Source organism: Saccostrea echinata, unplaced genomic scaffold (assembly GCF_033153115.1).
Source record: "Saccostrea echinata isolate AGI-Se365-2 ecotype Australia unplaced genomic scaffold, CSIRO_AGI_Sech_v1 ptg000047l, whole genome shotgun sequence".
In the NCBI taxonomy this organism is placed as follows: domain Eukaryota; kingdom Metazoa; phylum Mollusca; class Bivalvia; order Ostreida; family Ostreidae; genus Saccostrea; species Saccostrea echinata.
Genome location: NW_026889796.1, coordinates 5370220 through 5393900, shown reverse-complemented (window position 1 = coordinate 5393900; position 23681 = coordinate 5370220). Strand labels below are relative to the sequence as shown.

General features: G+C 32.9%; 1 protein-coding gene and 1 pseudogene across 1 annotated transcript; both read right to left on the bottom strand.

The window, feature by feature from the left end:
* Window positions 1–1625: 1625 nt before the first annotated feature.
* On the bottom strand, window positions 1626–14199 carry LOC133202643 (steroid 17-alpha-hydroxylase/17,20 lyase-like). The gene is made up of 11 exons (XM_061338497.1): window positions 14096–14199; window positions 12670–12837; window positions 11985–12062; window positions 11441–11539; window positions 9901–9994; window positions 9628–9783; window positions 6517–6728; window positions 4096–4224; window positions 3691–3795; window positions 3436–3567; window positions 1626–2232 (listed from the first exon to the last, which is right to left on the bottom strand). The coding sequence occupies exons 2-11, from the start codon at window positions 12806–12808 to the stop codon at window positions 1874–1876; spliced, it is 1503 nt and encodes a 500-aa protein (XP_061194481.1). The 5' UTR covers window positions 12809–12837; window positions 14096–14199; the 3' UTR covers window positions 1626–1873.
* A 6209-nt stretch (window positions 14200–20408) lies between these two features.
* Window positions 20409–23533, bottom strand: LOC133202572 (uncharacterized; annotated as a pseudogene).
* Window positions 23534–23681: the final 148 nt, after the last annotated feature.

Below are 23681 nucleotides of genomic sequence, written 5' to 3'. Positions count from 1 at the left end.
ATTCTCTACTCAAACAAAATTAGCGTAATTAGAATCTGCCGGAAAATCAAGGGTCGTACGAACTGGAGCAATCTTAGATCTGTTTATTTGTACCACGTGAATTCTAAAACGGCACGTGCCTACACTGTAGAGTTTACAGTTATGATGAATATTAGGTGAAAGTAATTTTCAAAAACACAAATTATCGTAACTTTCTGATAAAATAATCTAAAATAATAATCGTAAAGATTTTAGTCTGCATTCAGTCGAATTTAACAGAATTAAAAGTACAAATGTTTACGTTTTGTGTATTGGGGTCCGAGAAAGGGAAAACCAACTAATCATACGTTATCGCGGCAAATGTCAAACAAAATATTTTTCTGCACAGTTAAAAAAAAAATTAGCATTTCAAATTGCAACAATGTTTATAAGTCAAAGATGTATTTTTAATGTTAAGTTTACACTATTTTTTTTCTTTGAAAGCGACGGAAAAATGAGAAATGATAACAAGTATCAACAAACCTGTCGAATAGAACCTTCGAGAGCCCTGCGTGAGTGTCGCCGAGTTCCCGTTTCTTCCTTATCCAGCGATTTTATTAATCCCCAAACTAAATTTTAGTCATGAAAGTTGCTTTTTCAAGTTCTATTTTCAGTTTCTTTTTCTTTTTGGTCGACTTGGTCAATGTAGCAGGCCTACCGGGATTCCCTCTCTAACCATGCTGTTTTGTTTATGAAAACTACGCATGCGTGCATAGCATGGAATGTGGAACCCCGAACACGTTGCGATGTATATATTTACGTCCCATAAATAACTATTAATTTTAGTGAAATAATCCAAATTATTTAATTGCAAAAGTTGTAATTTTCTGAAAGTTTATACATTTATGAGTAGTAAAAAAATTCCAAATCTTGTCGGAAAATTTTATCTAGTCAGTTTTTTGATGAGATGCGCCGTACTGTCACTTTAAGAAATCTATTCAGGTGGCTTGCTTAGTGTCGTTTATGGACAGATTAACGGCAATGGTCTTTATAAGAAATAAAAGAAATAATTTTCAGTGGATGTAAATATTCCAAACTTACTGTAAATCATGCCACGGCCAATCTTGCATAGCTCTTGCATCTGGAGATGCACATTACCAGAACATTCGTTTTGTATGGTATTTTTCCTTACTTATAGATGATACACGTGATAATCGTCAAGTTAAGCTTTTTAATAAAACTCTTATCTCCCCCCCCCCCTTCCCCCAAGTTTACTAGTAATGATTAAAAAAATATTAATATATTTTATTCCTTTTGTTTCTATTTTATTATTTTGACACTTTCCTTCTCTGAAAAAGAATACATCAATCCATCGTATCTTTTCTTTAGCTTTTAATTTTGATTTTTAAAAAGGAGATTACTCCATATAGGATTGATTTCAGTAAGAATTCTTTAAGCTGCGGGAAAATTAAGACAAAAATCATATACCAGTAATTTCTTTGTTTTAGAAACAAGGGTTTTGTATCAAATATTATTTATCATCATGGAAGATTGAAACTCTTATTTGTGAGCAATTATTTACATTTTTGTCGAAAGGTATCAAACCTGTAGGAGCAACACTCATTTCATGTCACAAGTACAGCATGACCTCACACATAACATAAAACGTCACCACACTGAACTTTTATTCTGATTAAATATATCTACATTCATAAGTGTTATTAAAGCACGAAAACTGATTAAAAACAAAATACAGAAAAGACAAATATCTCCTTTTATAAATATAGACCAAAAGATTTGGATAAATAAAAAAAAAAACGACTAAATAAATGCATCTAACTGTTAGGATATTCAAAATTGTTGTTAGCATATTTATAGATCTCTCTATTTATTACATGATGAGAATGTCAAAACTTCAATTTCTGATTCTCTCCTTTACAATGATTTTATAATCAGATGGGATTTCTACAGCAAATTCTATCGCCTTGTACTCCGGATTTGGTTGAACACCGTCTGGTAGACGAAGATCAAACCGCTGTAGAAGATTTACACACATCAACAGGAGTTCCGGTTTGGCGACTGTTTCCCCCAGACAAACTCGGCGGCCAGCGGAGAATGGAAGCCAGCTTTCCGGTTTGACTGTTTTCATTTTACTCTTTTCGTCAAGGAAACGGTAAGGATCAAATTTTTCAGGGTCCTTCCAGTACTTTGTGTCACGATGGAGAGCCCTGAGGTTAATTATAACTGTAGTGCCTTTTGGAATGTCATATCCTCCTGTTAAATAATAAACGAAATAATATGTGTGTGTCAGAGAGAGAGAGAGAGAGAGAGAGAGAGAGAGAGAGAGAGAGAGAGAGAGAGAGAGAATAATTAAATTTTCGAATATTTAGATATTGATTTTCTTTCTTTGCCATTAATTGATAAGAGATCATGAAGCAATATTGACGTAATAATAATTTTGCATACCTATCTGCATGTGCGAGAGAGAATCAAATTATTCATGGGCTCAATAAAAAAATTTCGTTGATGCCATGTAATATTTTTTATATATTTTTATATTTATATAAAAATTTACTTTGTGAATGAGGCATTTAATTTATAGTTATATCATGGTCCGAGTGAATCAGCATCGGAATTAACTGACACCACCGGAAGTAAATAAGCGGACTAGCCTGGTTCCCTGTCCCGTTTTTCTTCGCGTGTTTAAAGGGATCAAGGCTTAACCAACAGATCCTACAGATTCAAAAGACTAGAATTTTCAAAATCATTACCACTGATGTTTATCTGTCGTGAAAAAATGTTCGTTTTATTTTATTTGTTTTATTTAATATTTGCGTTGTCTCAACAGGGGTTGAGAAAAAGTACTAAATTTTTACACGTAAATAAAATGTGGCAGTTTCTCAGTCAACATCCAGTTTCAGCAAGCTGATAATAGCCGGTTGAAATGCTAAAATGCCCCTGCGATCGAATAAAGGACATATTTGATATTTGACATTAATACAGTGTTCTCACGAATTACAAAGCAAAAAAATATGTAATTCACAAACTTCGAGAGATGGATGACACACAGCATTCAGCCTCATTTATGGATTTATGGCATTGAAATCCTATTATGAGTTTTTGCATGAAATATGGATATAACGAACAGTAATCAAGATCAATGTCCATTAAAACAATACAAATCGTCAGCAGAGCAAACACGGACCTCCAAAAACATCAGAGGTGGGATCAGGTGCCATGGAGGAGTGAGCATCCCCTGCCGACCGGTCAAAAAAAGGAATTTGGAAAAGATACTTCGTGAGAGCGGACATAACATGATTATTTTTTCAGAAAAAAAGGCGGAAATTTTAATTGTCGAACAACTGACTCAACAGATATCAAGACATCACTTACAACGGAACGAAGAGGGACGGACAGCTTACAAAACAGAAAACTTTTCCTTTGAAATCTGGTCAGACGAATGTCCAAATCCCTTACCGACTTGTGTATCACAAATAGTCATATGTGGGACACCAAGTCCTGTAACGTTCCCAAGCCTCAAAGTTTCAAACAAACAGGCCTCTGTATAGTCCAAATTGTTACGGTCCTTCATTGATGGGTGTCTAGAACCTGTGGTTGTGAAAAACTCAATTTTAAAACAATTCAAGATTTCTAACTGAACGTAAATCACCACATGCCAAAACCAAAAAGCTTTAAATAAATACTTTTTGTTTGAAGTTGTTTTTGTTTTACCAATAACCCTGTCTATTTCCTCTTGACATTTGGTCTGAATTTCCGGAAATCTGGTCATGAAATATACAAACCAATCCATTGTGAATCTAGTGGTATCAACTCCGGCTGTTAAAAAATTTAGTAAAGAATAAGATCTATCATTAAAACTTTCTGATTAAATTATTTTTTGACCCATTATATTTTTTACAGGATCTTTTTTCATATGAAATATGACAAAAAACGGTGACAATTTTTATAGTTCTTAATTTTTTATTTTGTATTCTAAATTAATTTTTTTTTGAGGTTCACTTTTTTCTTCTGCTTCTGTACACAAATTAAAAAAAACTATCAGAAAAAAGATATCATGATGTTAGAAATGTCTTTATTCTCCCTTACCCACAGAAAGACTAGCTGAGTTTTACCTACCGAGAAATATATTTGATAGAGTCTGAATTAAGTATGTATCTTCCAACTTTTCCATGGCTGACTCATCTCCCTCATTCTCTGCTTCCTGTCTGGCCATAAGCAAACTGTCGATAAAGTCCCTGTTAAAATCTGCAATAATTACAAAGAAGACGCATTTATGTACAACGAAAAATCTGCATGATTTGTGTCCATGTCAAAGATAAAAATAACGAACAATGATAAATCTTATAAATCCAGTGACCAAAGGGAATTGTGAACAGGGCAAAAACACGCAACCCTGGAAACACCAGAGATGGGATCAGTTGCCTAGGAGGAGCAGGCATCCCCTGTCTACCGGTCAGGCCAGTCGTGAGCTCTATGTATTGATCGGGTAGACGGTGTAATCTATAGTTAAATTTAGTATAAAGCTATGACCTAACAAATAGTATGAAACACAGCTGACTACGATCCAACGATAGGTTTTATTTACATACAAGGTCAGTATAATGACCATAGAAATGGTGAAAAGCTGACGCTGACTTTAAACGGGGTTGTTGCAATCCTTGTAACATCAACGTATTTGTTATAGCTTGCCTCATTTTAAAATATGATTGTACTGAGAGCATGCTCTTGCGTATCGAATCAGTTAAGAGACAAACACCATATTTCTTATTCCATTATTTCAAAAATTGAAAAACACATGCGCTCACGCACCCACACTAAGATAGATAGATAGATAGATAGATAGATAGATAGATAGATAGATAGATAGATAGATAGATAGATAGATAGATAGATAGATAGATAGATAGATAGATAGATAGATAGATAGATAGATAGATAGATAGATAGATAGATAGATAGATAGATAGATAGATAGATAGATAGATAGATAGATAGATAGATAGATAGATAGATAGATAGATAGATAGATAGATAGATAGATAGATAGATAGATAGATAGATAGATAGATAGATAGATAGATAGATAGATAGATAGATAGATAGATAGATAGATAGATAGATAGATAGATAGATAGATAGATAGATAGATAGATAGATAGATAGATAGATAGATAGATAGATAGATAGATAGATAGATAGATAGATAGATAGATAGATAGATAGATAGATAGATAGATAGATAGATAGATAGATAGATAGATAGATAGATAGATAGATAGATAGATAGATAGATAGATAGATAGATAGATAGATAGATAGATAGATAGATAGATAGATAGATAGATAGATAGATAGATAGATAGATAGATAGATAGATAGATAGATAGATAGATAGATAGATAGATACACTATTATGTAGCATACGAGGGTTGTTCATAAAGTTCATGGACAAATGGACAAATGTCGATTTTTGTCAAAGTAAATTATTATAGATGTACTTTTTGTATAGAAAAAAATATTCATTATGAAAATCAAAGACAGAATAGTTTGGTTTCATATAGTGTGCACTGCCCAGGGTTAAAATGCCAAAAACTTTGAAAGCTTTCGAAATAAAATGATTATTTTCTCCATAAAACAAGTCAAAGCTTGACAAAATTTAAATGTTTCGAAAATAAAGCGGCTGTCGCCCTTTTCTCATATCTTTATTACCGCCTTTTGGACAAATAGTGAAAATATTGAGAGAAAACGGCTTGAAATATTTTTCAAAAATTGACAGGAAAAGGATTAGCCTGGTTCCCTGTCCTGTTTTTCGGCCATTCCAACTGAAAAGCGTCCAATCATAAAATTATATTTTAATACTGTAGTAACGAAGTCAGACACAAAATAATTATTCAAACAACTAGAAAATATTGGAATATATTTCATTCATCAATTTGAAATTGGTATATACGATTTTTCAAAGGTGTGTACGATTAAGAAGGCATTACAAGAAGTTGAAAAACACTGTTATTTGATGAAAATAGAATATTCCTATTCATGACGTTGTTGTAAATTTAGCGAAAAATCATACTGGACTGTGTAGTCTGTGTAAATACAAAGTTTTTATACTGATGACGCTCGTAAATTTTTTTTATATGAATTGTTTTCAACGTTAAAAATTTACTCAGTAATGGTCCATATATAAATATTAATACTTTCGTATATTATCATAATATATAAATATATATACTTGGCAATGTGGCATAATAAAGAAAAAATAACGTGTGTCCACGAATATGCGATAAAAATTCAAAATTCATATTTTTACTTTATCATGCAAATAGCTTTACGTCAGACTGGGCCATGCAGCTTGTATATCCAAAGTTTTTACACCTTTAATCTTCGTAAAAAATTGTGTATTGTTAAATTTTCATACATGTGTCAAATTATGGTCTATGTTAAATTATTACCGAGCACTTTTGATAGTATGTCATTCTTTTTAGAAAATTATAGCACTTAGATTGGCTACGGATTTTATGGACAACCCTCGTTTATTACCTGGTTTGAAAGTATCCACGTGTTGTTTGAATTTGGTTCGAAGTACATGTAGAATTTCATCCGTCATTCTAATTAATTTCTTCCATTTAGCTGTGGGGTAGATATCTTTCAGATATGGGACTATATCCTCTAAGAGACCAGTCCCAAAAAATTCTATGAAGTCGTTCTCTAATTTAAGGAAATCTTTCACTTCTTGATCATCGATAGGTCGTCTGTTCAAAAGTTGATTAAAAAGAGAAAAAAATATTGCATTAGCTTAATATAGGAACATACAAAAGCATTCATCCACAGTAATGTAAAAAAAAAACCCAAACATTTCTCCAATGTTCTTTGTATCAATTTAAATAGACTTAAACTTCAGGGTTTTTTTTTTACACTTGGCTGCCGAGAAGAAATGTATATATAAAGCAGATGCATTAGGCCTAAATAAAAAATAGCTTTTTTCCCTAACGCGACCGACCCTAATAAATCTCGCCGATTTTTTTTAATGTTTATCAACTTTTATAAAATACAATTTCATCAAAACCCGTTTTTTCAGAACGGTCGACATTGTTCTACTGTGATTTTCAAGCGTTTGTTGGATACAAAGTGGCATCCACAACATGTGGTCAAAGAGGTAGTTCTTGTTATGAAACAACGGTCACAGAGGGTTAGTTCCTGTTACATGTATAACACAATGGTCACAGAGGGTTAGTTCCTGTTACATGTATAACACAATGGTCACAGAGGGTTAGTTCCTGTTACATGTATAACACAATGGTCACAGAGAGTTAGTTCCTGTTACATGTATAACACAATGGTCACAGAGGGTTAGTTCCTGTTACATGTATAACACAATGGTCACAGAGGGTTAGTTCGTGCTAAAAAAAAAAAAAAAAAAGCAACGACGACGTACCAACCTATGAGTTAAGCTTATTAGAATCCTATCACTCTTGAAACATTTTGTTCATAAAATGTACCATGACTAATTAAGAGTGTTTCGGTGGTATTTACAAACCTAAAATCAGATGTACTTTCTTCATGCCTTTTATTCATGGGTTAAACTTCGTGACTATGATATCTTCATGCCTTTTATTCATGGGTTAAACTTCGTGACTATGATATTGTGTATGGCATTTTTATCGTTTTTCGATATGGTTTGCATCAATTAAATATTGTTTAATAATCTTTCCAAATAGTTTTGAAATCAATGATACAGCTTCCTGAGATGTCCAGTGTATTTTTCTTAAATTAGTCCCTTAAGATTGGTTGTTTCTTTGCCTTAAATACCTTTGAAATTTGATGGGACAACAACATTTGAACATTTACCTGGTGAAGGGCTCCAAATTTAGATAATAAGATAATATAAGATAAGACAAGATAATAATATACATGTAGATTTCAAATTTAGATTTGTACTCGGTACTTTTGGCCACTGAGCAGTGAGAAATCTTTTTTTGTGCCAGCATCTACTGCGACACTGTACCTAAGTTTTTACGGTCCCGATTGAAGGACGTCCCTCTTTGGGATTTTAACCTGCGACTTAAAATTAGCTCCTTACTTCGGGACTCCAAAACGAACTGTTCTAGAACCACTGCACAACTCAAGGCCCTTGAAATAAAGTACGTTGTATGTGCAAGAACTAGAAGCTGATAGTAGGTTTGAAAAAATATACTCAGATATCTGGACTTTGCGTATCTGAGAATCTTGTCTTTTCAAATATTCGATTTCAATAAATACACTGGTGTGAGATATTTCACAAGTTCAATTGATTAAAAGTTGTGACTTAATTTTGCTTTTAAACGGCATTTGTATGATATTTTGTATACAAATCGCTTTCATATGTATTTTTCTAGTTTATAAAGGTATTATTCCATTGAATTTCAGAGTGTATTTTCAAAGCTGCTGTCAGAAAAAAATTATTTACCTTCCTATCTACCCAACTTGAGATTTTGGGGTCGGGTTAGGGGAAACAAAGATATTTTTAATGGCGGCCTCAGGCATTGTCTATTGTAAATCAACCTATTTTAACTCAAAATAGTAGTGGAGAAATCATTTCAGGTAGAAGATTTGTAAACATGTTAATATTCCTTTCAATATCCCATATAAAAATTGAAAAGAGATATTTTCTTCCATATTTGTCAGTGTAGATCTGTTTAAATACGTTTGTCTATCCATCTAATATCTATCTGCAAGACAACGTTGCAAAAGCTGCATTTCCTCAAAAGTATGGAATATCTCTTTTTAACAATAATAATGAAATACATGTAATACTGAAATGACGTTTTGAAGGAAGTTATTTCCAAACCAAAGAAGAATAATTTAATTTTTAAGGGAATTAATAATACTTGCCAATGCAAGAATTTTTTTCTACTTTCCCCATGGTCCTACTACTATATTGTAGCATAAGTATTATTTTCTCTTCGATACGTTTTATCATACCATTTACATGTTCTTATTTTGAGGGTTTGGTCTAATTATGATCTTAATGTTTCGTTTACATTCTTTAGAGTTCTTTTGCCATGACTGTGAACAGGTGATGGGAAACTACTTAACTAGGCTAAGTGAAGATTCTTAGATTCTTATCAATATGGGGAGAAGTACATAGTGATTTATTGTGTTATCATTTATAATCTGACCTTGGTTCACTTTAGCGGGAGTATTAGGAGGAGACAGAGAGGTCAATTGAGTATATAACGTCTTAATTTAATAATTATGGGAGATTGGTGATTTAGTTATTGGATTTGGTTCTTTGGAAAGCATGTGTAATTTGCTGCGTTTTTATGCGTTATTTTTTATTTACTTGGATCCTAAAACTAAGTGATTACGGTTTTAGTGTCTTTTATTCAATCATATTTTGGATTTACTTTGTTTTGATTGTTTTGAATTATATTTAATTTTACTTTTGATTTCATAAATATTTATAACCCGTTATTGCGTCTCATTACAAAGAGGAGGAACTTATGGGATATTAAGTATACACGGGTTAGTCTAGGGAAATATTTATTGACACTGGATTTTTTCGCTACACAATTATTATACAAAATGAGAAAACTCTGAAACGCTGCAATATAAACAAAGACAAATACGCTAAAATCTTAGTTTTAGAGGGAAAAAATTACATCGACGTACTTTTCTCCAAAACAAATAGTGTAGAGTTGATGAAAAACCATCAGATCTGCATATGTTTTGAAAATGAATGGTTCTTTCTCCTGTGCCATTTTATTGAGAAATTCTTCCATGTTGTCTTGTATCATGTTTTCGAGTAGATCTCCTTGCAAATAATGTCTGAAAAATTAATCTTAAGTTAGATATGAATTGCCAGTCTATTAAGTTTAAAGAGTCTCTCTACGTTTGTTGATGTTATTTTTAACTGCTTCCTTTTTTATCTCCCTTAAGACGCACCTGAGAGCTTTGCCCGCTATTTTCCTATGGAATTTCCAGGTTGGTGAGTAAGTACTTAACGCTATGTCTTTTCCTCCTTCAGTAAAAACATCACCTATAAATATATTTTCCACATATTGATAAGTAATCTTTAAAGATATTCTTATTTAAGATCTCATTGTGAAATATATTTATATCAAAAATACATTTTCTCCTCTTTTAGTAAAATGATAGATTTACATTTTCATTATATGTTATATTCTACGAGGGTCGTTCAATAAGTAATACAATATACGGTACCATAATAAATGTAGATGCTGTTAATTTTATATTTTCAGACTCGAAATGTTCTATTGAAGAACTTTTAATCACCAAAATCCGCATATTTTTCCTATTGTCTTCTCAAAAATATTCACTTTTAAAGTAAGTAAGGTCACTTATTGAGCTTAAGACTGTTTAAAAAATTGTCTCTGCCAAGAAGATGAGAATAAGGGCACTTCTTAACAAAAATCGCTGATGAAATCAAATGAAGGTATGGTTTTGCTATCTGGAAAGACTAGTCTTTCAAGGTGTTCAGGTGAATTAGAAAATTTAAAAGAGGAAAGGGGTACTTGATCGCAGTCGAACTGGTCGATTGATATCTTTAATTAGAGACACTAGACATATCGAAGCTGTGAGTAACATTATATAAATGGCAGATTTATAGTGAAAGACATTGCTAAGACACCACAACAATTGATTGAGTTCTTACAAAAGAAATGAAACTTAAAATATATTTCTAGTAAATGAGTGCATTATTATATAGTTGTCCACAAGAAAACACGGGTTAAATGTGCCATGAGTCTATTAGAATATAATCATTGTAACAAAAGAAGGCTTGGTAAACCCGCTTGACAGAGGAAGAAAAATGGGTGCACTGTTTATAGCCCAAACAAGAGGTCAATAAGAAAATATGGAATCAGAGAGGAAGCAGTCGATCTATTATTGCCCAAGAGAAGCAATAGCTCTAAGCAGGCCTCACACTCTTTTTAACTCGAGATGTTCAGTAAAACATGTACCTACATCCAAAGAAAGGAAAATCAATGGAAGCTTTTATGTTAAAACTGTATTGAGGAAAATAAGCAGGTTTTCTGTAAGGGAAGTCCAAATACCAGTACCCAAACTGATTTTTGTACCTGAACAACGTTGCTGCAAACAAGCATAGAGATGTAAAGGGAATTTTGCAGGAAAAAACGTTTACAGAGCTTAGCCTTCCCTTCGTATTCGCTAGATCTCAGTCATTGTGACATTTTTTTTTTCATTCCAAAAACTCAAAAAAAAAAACATCAAAGGGAGACGCTACTATTTTAGATCTGTCGTGGGAGTGCATTCCATCAGTGTCTTTTGAGTTACCCCCAAAAAGAGTACTCTGAGGTGTTCTGGTTATGGGTAAAGAGGCTTGAGACATGTAAGGGTTAATAGGGAATACTTTGAAGGATTAGAGATATAAAGAAATTGCTTTTTGTACTTTCTTATTTTTTATGAACTTTTGTAACACTTACTGAACGACCCTCGTATTCACCTGATGTAAAATGCGGTCTTCCGGCAAAGTCTGCCTTCCTTTTTATCAATGCCTCTATCACAACATCGTTATTATTCAGAAAAATCCAAGATTGGGGACCTTTTAAACAATTTATCACAAAGTGAACATTAGCAAAGGTTTATCAATAAAACCTAGGTTTTTTTTTTTAAATAAACATACATTACAATCTATTAGATTATATTTTAACTTGATAGTCAAAGAATAATAATAATTAATAACAGTAGCTAACTTGAACTGTGGCATATCAAAAATTGTTGAGCTACTCTGTGGAAAAAAAATCTTATGAATATTTTTTTTTAAATACTATAAATAACATTTCAATATCTAGAAATGGTTTATATTAGTGCATATTGATTAGTGCATATTGAAACAGATGTTCGGTGTTATAAGAAGGACCTTAAACTCGGACAGCTTCACTCCGTATTTCCCTGTTAATTTGCGATCTCTTCGACACATTTATGAACATGCATGTTTGAATGATTAAATATTCAGGGACTATTACTCAGATTAAATCAAAACTCACCAAATGATAGACGTACAACTGGACCGTATTCCTTCGAGAGCTCCTCAACTTTCTTGGGTATATCAAAAGAGGTATATACTGCCAATGGTTATAAAAATATACAGATGTATACATTTACTTATGGATCAAATATAAAAATAATAATGAGTTATTCATTCATGAAAGGTTTTAGTCTCCATGCATTATTCTCTGAATTCTTTTTTTTACTGCGACAATTAAGTGACACCTTTTCATTCTCATTCTTTGCAAAATAAATTTTGCTGTTTGCGTGAAGATTTATTTTCCAATTTGAAATTATTATCGAAGGAAAAATTTGTCTGTTGATATTGTTGATAAAGTTTGCAAAAAGCATTCAAGGAAATTTTTTTTTTTACATTTAAGGAAGGCTGGGTGGTCGTGGCCAATTTTAGACTATATTGATCTCCTTTAGAAGATGAGCTCCATATAAAGATATACAAAAATGATCAAATTTTAAAACTAAAATGTATGAATTTTTTCTTTGCCAAATGATAGTTGACAGCTTAAGATATCATATCTAAAAAAATAAATTATATCTGATGGTTAATTTGTTGACCCCAGCCTTCTTAACTTCCTAAGTAATCACCAGAGCTCTTTTTATCGACCTAAAATTTAAATAAAAAATGCCTCCATAAGGACATTGTAAAAATTTGAGTTAAACATTTACTTTTATAATGACCCATAAGCGGGATGCACCATGGTCCTGGTGGAAAACGATATCGTATTCGTTTGATGACGTAATACACAAAAAGACCCATGCTTAGACCAGCGAGCACGGTCTGTATATTCAGAGACAAATTGATCATGACGTTTACTTGATCTCTGCTTAAGCAAGCTGAAATAAAAAACAATGCTTATTATATTTGATTACATTAATTCCCGTTAATGTAAAGGGATTTTTTTTTTTTTGGAAAATCTACTCCTCATCTGATCGAGAACAATGGTACCACAGTGTTGTGAAATATTACAAAGACTTGGAGATTGCTGGTTTGTGTCTTAGCGAGTGACGTAATGATTGTTTTTGATTTGCTTGTCTTTGAAAGTTAAGCTCCGTCCAGTAATCTACGAAAATGTTCTGAAATCGCAGCTCAAGAGGGGGGGGGGGGGAGAGAGATAGGTACCCAACCTTAAGACAATTATTCTGATAATATATACTTTATGCACAATAGAAAAGTTTTGTGCTCCTTAAATAATACGTCTAACGTCGTCTGATCATGACCTTTTTTCTCCCCAACGATTCTCCATGATTGCAATTCTAGACCATTAGATAATGTCGATCCAAAATTAGTAATCACTGGTCCAACTGGTGACTTTTGAACACACGCTATATTTTAAATGTGTGAATTTTCAAAAAGTGCATTATTCGTATTAGGGTTTTAAATGTGTGATCTTTCGCTGCGTACATTTTATGAAAAAACTGTCTTTAGATGCAAATGTGCTTTATTTTACAACAGAGTTTGTCACAATGCGTAATTATGAAAATATGTTTTACTCCTATTTAATACACGTCTTTGTATGACTGGTGGGCAGAGCGTAAACTTTCAAATCAATCCTTACGTCACTTCTTACGACACGATAAGGGCCTGAGCAAGCAAATGAAATGGCGGGAGATTTGAATGCTTGTTCACGATTTTTCATCTCTTGTTTGAATCATTGGGCAAAATTACGATCAAACACAGGGATATTTTTTCGTTGGATATGTGAGAATATTTTTAACAATCTTCGTTTATTTGTTTAATTGTTTGTTGTTTTATTTTCGAAACAAAGAGATTTAAAGCTTTTGAATAAATAAAGGAGTAAATCCAGGTCATAGAGTCCCAGGCTTCTCCAAATCAATCCCCCTGATGCTCAGGTCATTCAAGACATGAAGTTTTACACATTACAATATAGAGAAGCTTATTTTTTTAGATTTTTTCTGGAAAGAAAATGCTTTGGGCTCTCATACTTTTTTAGTGAACGAAGATGCAAGAGTTATTGCGCCTGCATAGGAATTAAAATCAGCAATCATGAGATGTGCAAAATGCGTATTTTTTATAGGTAGCACAGTTTTAAAATACTACAACATAAGTAGGATCATAATATCCAAAACTTACCAGTTTTTTATCCTACATCAGTCGCCTTATTTCTTTTAATGTGCTAGAAGACAAATACTTCTCTGTGAAATGGGTTCTGTCTGACACTATGCAGGTGTCATAACAGTATTTCACTTGAGGTTCACGTCAAATCATGGCTGACGCAAAATAATTCCTGCATCTTCCCTTCCGATTCGGGCATTTTAACACGAGACTGGAGCTGAATTTTTTTAGGAGATGAAAAACAATATGTAAACTTCCTATATTGACTAGATTCATTAAAATTTTAGGGCGTGCTGAATTTTCTATATACTGTATTTGAGTGGGGAGTGATTAGGTCCTGGACTTGATTTTCAAGCACCTGCTCGACTTCGAGCGAGACAAACTTGCGTGCCTTGCTGGATGGCTATGTATTTTTTGGTACTAAAATCTTTATAAAGAATTGTTTTACAAGATCTGAAAAGGAAACTTCTCAAAAGTTTGTTTTCAATTAATACCACCTACTCAAAGTTACGCATTTTTGGTAAGAATAAATAGCAAAATTTAATACTGTTGTGCAACCTAAAATGGAAAATATGGAATGCCGTAGTTACCTTAAGGTTTCATTATATGTAAATTATCATAAACTTTAAAATCATCATGATTTTTTGTGTTTTCCGCTGAAAACATTCAATTTAACACATTTCTTATTCCGGACCGGCTTATTTGATCAGTTCTTATTGTTCGCCATATGCAGTGGTTATATCATTGTATATCTATATACCCCGTCTTTCATCTCTTCAAAGTTTTTTATTTAAATATTTTGGATTTCCAATGTTTCGGCATGAGCATCACTGAAGAGACATAATTTGTCGAAATGCGCATCTGGTGCATGAAAATTTGTACCGTATAAGATTTACATGCAGTGGTTATATCATTTATAAATTTTTGCAGTGGTTAAATCAATATATGTCATGGGTTATATCTTAATATACAGTTGGTTAATCATCATATACAGTGTTTCAATCATTTTATGCAGTGGTTAAATAAATATGTGCAGTAGTATTAATATAATATGACGTGGTTTTATCATTATATGCAGTTGTTTTGCAGTGGTCATGTCATTATATGCAGATGCTGCATCATTGTGATCTAGCTGTATGAAGTGATATGTGATATTTCCAGTCGTTCCATTACCTTTGAGAGTTTTGAAATGCATTGGAATGTATCTGTAACACAATATGACATTTATAAGGTTTTGGAATGTAACCCAGTTAAGTTTTTTGACTCTATCACAGCTCTGTTCACTTATATCTGCCTTTGTGTAACGTATAAATGTGTGCAATTTTTGTGATATTTCCTGTTTCCCAGATCCGTAGAATTTATATATAGCAGTTAATGTTATCTACTGTGTGTAAGTTGCTTTACATAAAGCTGTAGCTGTCATCTGATATTTCAGGTGCTCAAAGAAGAACAGTGACATTGAATCACATCCTTCAATCTGTCAGTTGGATTAAAGAAGAACCTGTGCTTGGCCTCTCTGTCTCTTCTAGAATCTATACCACCCTTGAATATATTTCTGAATATTATATATCTTATGAATATAATTGTTTGAAACTTTAAATACCAGCAGAAGATTGTCCCTTGCAATCGGAAAGATAACTTTTCACATTGTAAGACTACATGCATTTTGTAACACATGCTAAGAACTGTTACAGTATTAACAATACAAGTCAAATTTGGACACCACAGTTGTGGATCGTTCTCAGGAGTGAATACATCTTGGTAGTCAAAAGCATAGGTGTCTTAAGTTGTACACTAAAAGGAATAGCTAGATCATCAAAATACAATATTAAAAGAAAGTTTAAAAACAGAACGATTTCAAGATTGAAACTGTCAGCTCGGTAAAATTTAATCCTGCATTCTTACAAAACTTAAGTGACCTTTTTTTTTCCTTTTATATTGAAAATAGTGTTACTAAAGGTTGGTTTTCTTCGATAGTTCAACTGTTTTCTGTGTTACATGTGATGATGACGATCAGATTTATTTAGATCGAGTAACCGTTTAATCGAACAGATCTAGATAAATTATTATTATTAATAATAAATTACTTAATGAATAAATGAATGTATGAATTAATTAATTAATAAGTTATTCAAGTTCTATTTTTACAAAGCAATTTGTGAAGAAAAGCAAAACTACGCATGTGAGTTAAGGCTAGGTATAGGCGTTTCTATGCAAATGAGCTAATAAAAAAACATAAGAGGTATATTAATTATTCAGAGAAAGTGTTGATTTATTTTCTTATCCATACTAAGTACCCACGGTATGTTATAGCCAGAACACATTATGACGTCATATTATGACGTCACTGATCTAACCTACTGGAGATAATAAAACACATAATAATAATAATAATAACTAGATGCGTTTCTTGTTGCTAGGGCAACAAGTGGTCTTCCGACCGAACTTTTCTCCAGAAAGCTATGCTATCTCACTTCATTTAATACTTTATTGCAGGTATTTTTTGTTTGCGCTTATGTAACACAGTCTTTTAACATAGATCATAATTATTAAGGGATTTCTGTAGAATCTCTGTTAACAAAGCTTTAAAAAATAAGCAAAAACTATCATACATGTCTTCACGTGAAAAAATATTATTTACAACTGAAAAAAGAGAGAAACAATCTCCCGCCCCAGCAGGATTCGAACCCGTAACATACGAGAAAGTTTGGATCGGTCATATCTTTGCAATAAATGCATCAATCAAAATGATGAAAACATACATAGAATTCCTAGACGACTCTCTATTAACCCTGTAAATTTCTAAGAAAAATATTGAAAAACAAAAAAGTTGCAAATTTAACATTTTTGAATTCACTTCCGTTCGCGACCGGAAGTACGAACGACGAAAAATAAAGGGTCGATCACCATATTTTCATTTGATGCTTTACCACGTCAGTGAGTTTCAATTTCATATCTTTAGCCGTTCTCGAGAAAATTAACGGACAAAATTCCATTTAAAAAATACAATTTTCCCCAAAAATCGCGAACGGAAGTGAATTTCAAAAAAGTGAGGGACACCCCTGGAGATATATTCATGATGCATCTTCCTTGAAAAAATCTTCCAAATTGAACTACGCATAGCTGAGATATGGCCTGTACTATGAAAAAAAGAATAATAATAATAATAATAGAAAACAGACGGAAAACAATAAGGTCTTCCGAAGGAAGTCGGAAGACCTTAATAATAGAAAACAGAAGGAAAACAATAAGGTCTTCCGAAGGAAGTCGGAAGACCTTAATAATATCAAGTAAACCTATTGTTCCGTGAACAATAAGAGACCTTTTCCACCTTTTTAAGCGTTTCCATATGATTTGGGCTGGAAAAAAGGAGAAAAAAGCACGAGAATAAATAAAACAGCAAAAATGTCATTTCTCTACTAGGATTTTAAGATCGGGCTCGGAGTTGGTTTTATTCCCAAGACAAGACTTGCTGGGTTAGAGTCGACTAATGGTACCCGCTATTTCATTGAGCACGCAAGTAGTGCCAGTTTAAAATTTTCTGACAAATTCTTGGGTATGTATATGGGTTGGAATGGGATGGTTTTAGGGGCTAGATGGAAAGGCAAGGGTCTGAAAGAAGTTATAAAATTGATATCAATGGGAAATTGTGCATTTAAGGTGCGTAGTAAGAAGGGTGTAAAGATTGAGCCTAGGAGAAAACGTTAAGGAATGTATATGCATGATAGGTGCATAAGAAGAGTTGTTTGAAGACATCTTATTTGAGTTGTTTTATGTTTTAAATGGATGAAGATATTTACAGTACCGACCAGACACAACCTAACAGAAAGCGAACCCAGAGCGCACCCCGGGTTCGCTCTCTGGGTTCCCTTCGGGTTCGCTTGGGGTCCGCTAGTGCTGACCCCGAGCGAACCCGGAGCGCACCCGTACCGAACCCGCAGCGAACCCAGAGCGAACGCTGAAAGCGAACCCCAAATTCAGTAGCGGTCCCAGAAAGCGAACGCGCGTTCGGTGTTGCGTAACAGAGCTGTCAATCAGGATTAGCGATTAACTCATCAGCGCGTCGACCAATCAGCATGCTGAACAGAACTGTCAATCAGGATAAGTGGTAAAATGCCATCAGCGCATCGACCAGTCAACATGCCAGTTTGTAATCTAAACATTGTACAAGCAAAGCGTGTGAATGTACAGTGTAAAAATATTATCAATGTGATTTTTAGACATGATTTTACATTTATATATTTTAATTCTCTAGTTACATATTTATTTTCTTTATATTTTTAAAATCCATTAATATATAAATATACATTGCGTAAATTTATCAGACAATAAGTACTTTAATTCATAATAGAAAAAAAGAAGGTAATAATGGTTTTTACTAAAAAAAAAAAAAAAAAAAAAAAAAAAAAAAAAAGAGAAAAAAAACTGGTCTTCGATAAAATAAAGAATTTTATTATCTCAAGATACAGTATAAGAACATGTACATGTACGTGCTTTAATTTAATTATTTTTTATCATTATTTCAATTTACATGCACTTTTTAATTTATAAATATCAACATCGAAATTATCGGTCTTAATAATTGATCATGAAAAAAAAATTAAATGTACATTTTACAGTATAAATGTGCATTATGTCAATACGTTAATTGGAGAAAAAATCTCATTTTTTTAACTACTGTCACCGAGCAAAATTAACATTTTTGAATTAAAATCACTTTTTAATATTTTATACTAAATTTGGACGTTTATCTATGAAATTCTTTATCTGTTTTTACTATAATGTGCTAATATCGAATTAATTGTGTCTATAACTCTTACTTATCTCATTTCCTTTGAAGACGGATTAAGACAGTCCAATTGACACTCGGTGACTTTGTCAAAGAATCTATACTCATTAGGTGTTAATGCCTCGGGATTTGTTAATCCTGTATCAATAACCTTATACAATTACTTTATAACCTCTTTCATGTCCATTCTATCAAAGAAACACACCTGTCCATCAATCAACTCAACTAGTGTCATAAGTCAATCATTGTTTACTCTTAATCTTACAAAAAGCTATGTACATTATACTTTCTTCAGTTTGGAGGCCCGATGCTCTACCGGCCACATCCAACTCGGTTATTAAATAAGTCTTGTAAGTAAGCTATTGTTGAAATTCATGTTCGTTGTTATTTACCATCGTCTGTAATAAATTCGGAAACCTGATTTTACCAGTTCTTGGACTTTATCCAGGAAGACCATAGGGAATACGGCACGTCTCTCATTTACGTTGTATTAGGGCCCCACAGCGCCGCCACTTTATTAACCGCCAACATTCCTTCTTCCCCGTTTACGCAAAACAACAGAACTGATACAGTCCAGGAATTATTTTTATAACTTATAACCAAAATCTAACTGGTAATACTACTATGATATTTTTTTTAATTAATCGTTTACCAAAATTTAACAACTAGCTTGATTTAAATACATGTATATAGGGAAAGATTATTTTGTCAATTTTAATTATCCTACATGTAGACCTTACATTGTATGTTTTTGAATTTTTGTAACTACATGTACTTGCAAGTCAGTCAAAAAAAAAAACAAACAAACAAACAAACAAATAAAAATAAAAATAAAAATAAAAACCGCTTATCACCTTCTTTCGCGTCGATATATGATTGCGCCCATGGGAAAAGGGTGCTTATGGCATTTCTTACACATTTTGAGATTTTTATTGATTTTGATAGCAGACAGGTAGAACTCTCAAAAAATGAAATTTTATATTCATCCGACACTTCTAAGTTACTTTTTTTTAGCACTTTAATACAAATGTTTGTTTACGTGAGGAGAAGGGTATTGTGACGTCAAAGATGAAACAGAAGAAATTAACAAATTTCGTACAAAGTAAAAAAAAATTATTTTAATATTCAACAAATTAAAATCAATTTATTAAAAAATATTTAAATTCCATCGATCGTTCTTTAATTATATATATATATGTTTGTACATGTATATTATATACCATAGACAAACTAATATACTAATATACAGATGAAGCATTCACACGACTTTCTTTACTAGTAAACGGGAGGGGGGGGGGGGGGAGTTAGATTAATTTTTTTCATGTAAGCGGTGTGCTGCATGTATGTACATGTATGTGCATTTGAATGTATTTACAAGTATTTTATTCTTAGTTACATATTGTATTAGTCAGGAATGAACAATGATTTCATTTAAAAGACTGAAAAAAAAACATTTCAATGATTTAACTGAGATAAAACTGCAATAATTATGACGTCAAAATTTAATGAGAACAGTCGGGAAATCAACACAGTTTTTTGAAGTCATTCCTCGGTTGGAGGTGGGCATACCTCATCCTGATGTAGAGGTCTTACATAAGGGCGGACATTCCTATACAAATACAGTTGTCGATCTCTTGACAGTCCAGGTGGCGTGATCAATGTTGGTCTTGTCTGTGGGTCCAGGATGGCATGCTTCAGAATGGGCATCTTTGTTTCCAGGGAATCAACCTTCTCTTTTACGAAAACATACCCAGGGTATTCATATGAAAATCGGAAGTGGTGATACTTTCGGATATTCCGGATAGCCCTGAAATCGCCAGAAAGAAATTGTTTCCAGTTGCGCCACTCCCAGGTAACTGTTCCATCCTTTTTGTAGGGAATGGCAACATTGGTTGATGCCGATTTCTCCACTACGTCAACTAGCTGAGTGAATGCGTCGACGTCACAACGACGAAACAGTTTCCTAATGTACCCAAACCACTATCCACAAGGCATCTACACAAAAATACAATAGAAAAACTACTATATCTCACGAAAAAATGTATACAAAAATAGAACAAATTCATAAAATACCAAATCAGTACCTTGTGTGTCCGGGAATTTGCATTTTAAGCATGATTGTGTCATGGAAACCCATCATTACTCTCCAGCATAGATATGCCAAAACGAGGAAAAAAAATGAACGATTAGCCACTGTTGCTGATATCATGTTTTTTAAATTCCAATGTAAATCAAATTCTATAACATAAATTTTTATCAATATATTCATTACCACTGCAGTTATCTGCATGTAGTGTACACGACTTCTCTCCAAATCCATATTCATTAAGTGCATAATCCAACAAGCTTATAACTGCATTTGAACCGTTGGTCAAACTTCCATCTTGTCCTAGAAAATTGAAATTTAAAAAACAAGAATAATACATTGATTCTATACATGTAATAAAATGGTCATTCTTTGTAAATTTTAAATGATATATAATAATACCTATTGTTTGATCTTCATTAATCAAGAAGTTCAACTGCATTGCTGTGCTATCAACCCGGACACCAAACAGCTGTACCCTGCGAAGCTGAACAAAATACGTCGGGCCCATTTGCCTGGCGTGATGGGGCAGCTGGAAGTGTTGGGCAAAGTCAAATGTGTAGTGAACATTTTTCAATTCCCCCCCTTGCCATGCTTCCATTTCCTCCACTGCTTTGTGGATGCACTCCCTGTAATGAAGTCGTGCCTTTTTAGCCGATTCTATGTGCTCCTGAAAAGATTTAACTGCTGACAATTTGTCATCCTCAGTCCTTGCATCTATGATCTTCTTTCGGAGGATTTCGCATTTTTGACAGACATCGTCACGGGGCGTGCTGATCTTTATGTGGGGGAGACACCTCAACCAGACATCTTCGAATGATGAAATTTTCAGGGCCCTTTGATTTGATTCCTCACAGGATGTTAAATACATTTTGTGAATTACATTTTTCGTATCCGATGCCGGGAGATATATAGGTGGGACTCCATCACTGCCTCGTGGGGCCTCGGGTTGAGGAATTCCAAATTCATCAGCATAATTTTTTACATAGTTCACTGCATTTTCAATGTCTTTGAATTTCAAGGCATTTACTGGCTTTTTCCCCTTATTTCCATGTTCACGTGGAGTTATACCATTTTTGTTCATGTGTGTAACAATGTTTGATAGTACTTTGTGAGAAACATCATAAATGGTAAGGAAAGCCTCTCTGCATATGCTTTCTCCTCGAAAACTGTAAGAATATCGCATTCTTTTCCTCTCTGTGTTTTTGCGCGTACTTTGTCCGAACCCTCCTTTTTGTAGGACTCCCATGACAAACATCTCCTTTTCTACATTGCTCATTTCTCTTAGGTTGAAGATGTGGTCCTTTATGTCATCAACTGGAAATGTTATAAAGCAGTTCTTTGTACATGTACATTTACATAAGTTGATAAAGCAATCTTTACTTGTATCTTCCTCAGTTTCTTCACTCAGTGATTCTTCTGCATTTTGAGATTGAATAAACTCTGCCATTCTTCTAGAGATCTTTTCATCGTGATTAACATTTTCATTATCATCGTCACTCTGATCAACATCAGACTGCTGGTTTTCCTGTCGAGTTACACTTAATCGCCCAAAATGTTCTTCAAATAATCGGTCTACTTCCTAAAAATATATATATACATGTATATATGAATACATATATGTATTATAAAAAAAAATATGAAATATTTTTTTTAATTTATGGCTAATTTTATTTTTTTTATTACGCAAAATATTTAATGCAAAATATAATGTAATGATTCAGGAATTATTTATTTAGTCTCTCTCTCTCTCTCTCTCTCTCTCTCTCTCTCTCTCTCTCTCTCTCTGTATAAATATGTCTTATGAAATTTAAATCTGAACATTTTTTTAATATATAACAATGAAAATAATTCATTTATTAATTATTCATTTATTTACTTTATTTTATATCTATCTTTTTTTCATTTTTTTTATTGATTTATTTCTTTAATTATCTTTTTTATTAATTCATTTTCTATTTATTCGATATTTATTGATATTTATATATTTATCGGCAAATTCATTGGTAACTTAGATATGTTTCTTTTTTTTTTTTTTTTTTTTTTGACCCATGGTCCTTGAATGAAGCAGATTCGTGTGTATCAATTGATAAGAATTTTAAAATAATCTTTTTAAACATTAAATTGGCAAATTACACAAACTGATGTTTCAAAAGACAAAATTTTATACAATGTTATTGTTTTACTCTCTTTTTTTCATCTACGTATATTTCACCTGTCTTGGGCCTCCAGAGCAGTGAGAGTTATTTCTCATTTTCACTACATAAACACTGCAGACAGTGAATCGAAGTATCATGGAAATAAAGTGACCAGGTAAAACTTGAACTCGTGAAGAAAATGCAGTGGAACTGAGCAGTGGTAGAATGTACACAGGAACTTACAGTGTAGTATATTATTTTATAGTTAGTTCTCTGATGTACAGTATCCGCAATCATTTTCATAATTACACCGATCTTGATCGTCTGTCACCCTCAGCTTATCAGACTATATGTAAAAGGCCTTAGATCTATATTTCGATAACTTATTACCAGTCAGTAGAAACATTTTTGTTACCTCAAACTGATCCATGGTTTAGAAAAGAACAGTGTGCCCCCGTCATTGGACTGCTGAAATAAGTTTTGTTTTTTGTTTTGTTTTTTGTTGAATCCGCTCCTTCCTTGTTATGGTTGTATAGTTTTTGAACAGTCTCGAAGAAAATCCGATAAATGTTTAGAAAATAATTAAAATAC

Bases quoted from the DNA above. Each gene is read 5' to 3' on its own strand.
- LOC133202643 (XM_061338497.1), bottom strand. From the start codon at position 12,808: ATGATCAATTTGTCTCTGAATATACAGACCGTGCTCGCTGGTCTAAGC. The intron at 4,225-6,516 runs GTAATAAACGAG...TAATTATTGCAG, and splicing joins CGTGGATACTTTCAAACCAG to ATTTTAACAGGGACTTTATC. The intron at 2,233-3,435 runs GTAAGGGATTTG...ATTATTTAACAG, and splicing joins TATTTGTGATACACAAGTCG to GAGGATATGACATTCCAAAA.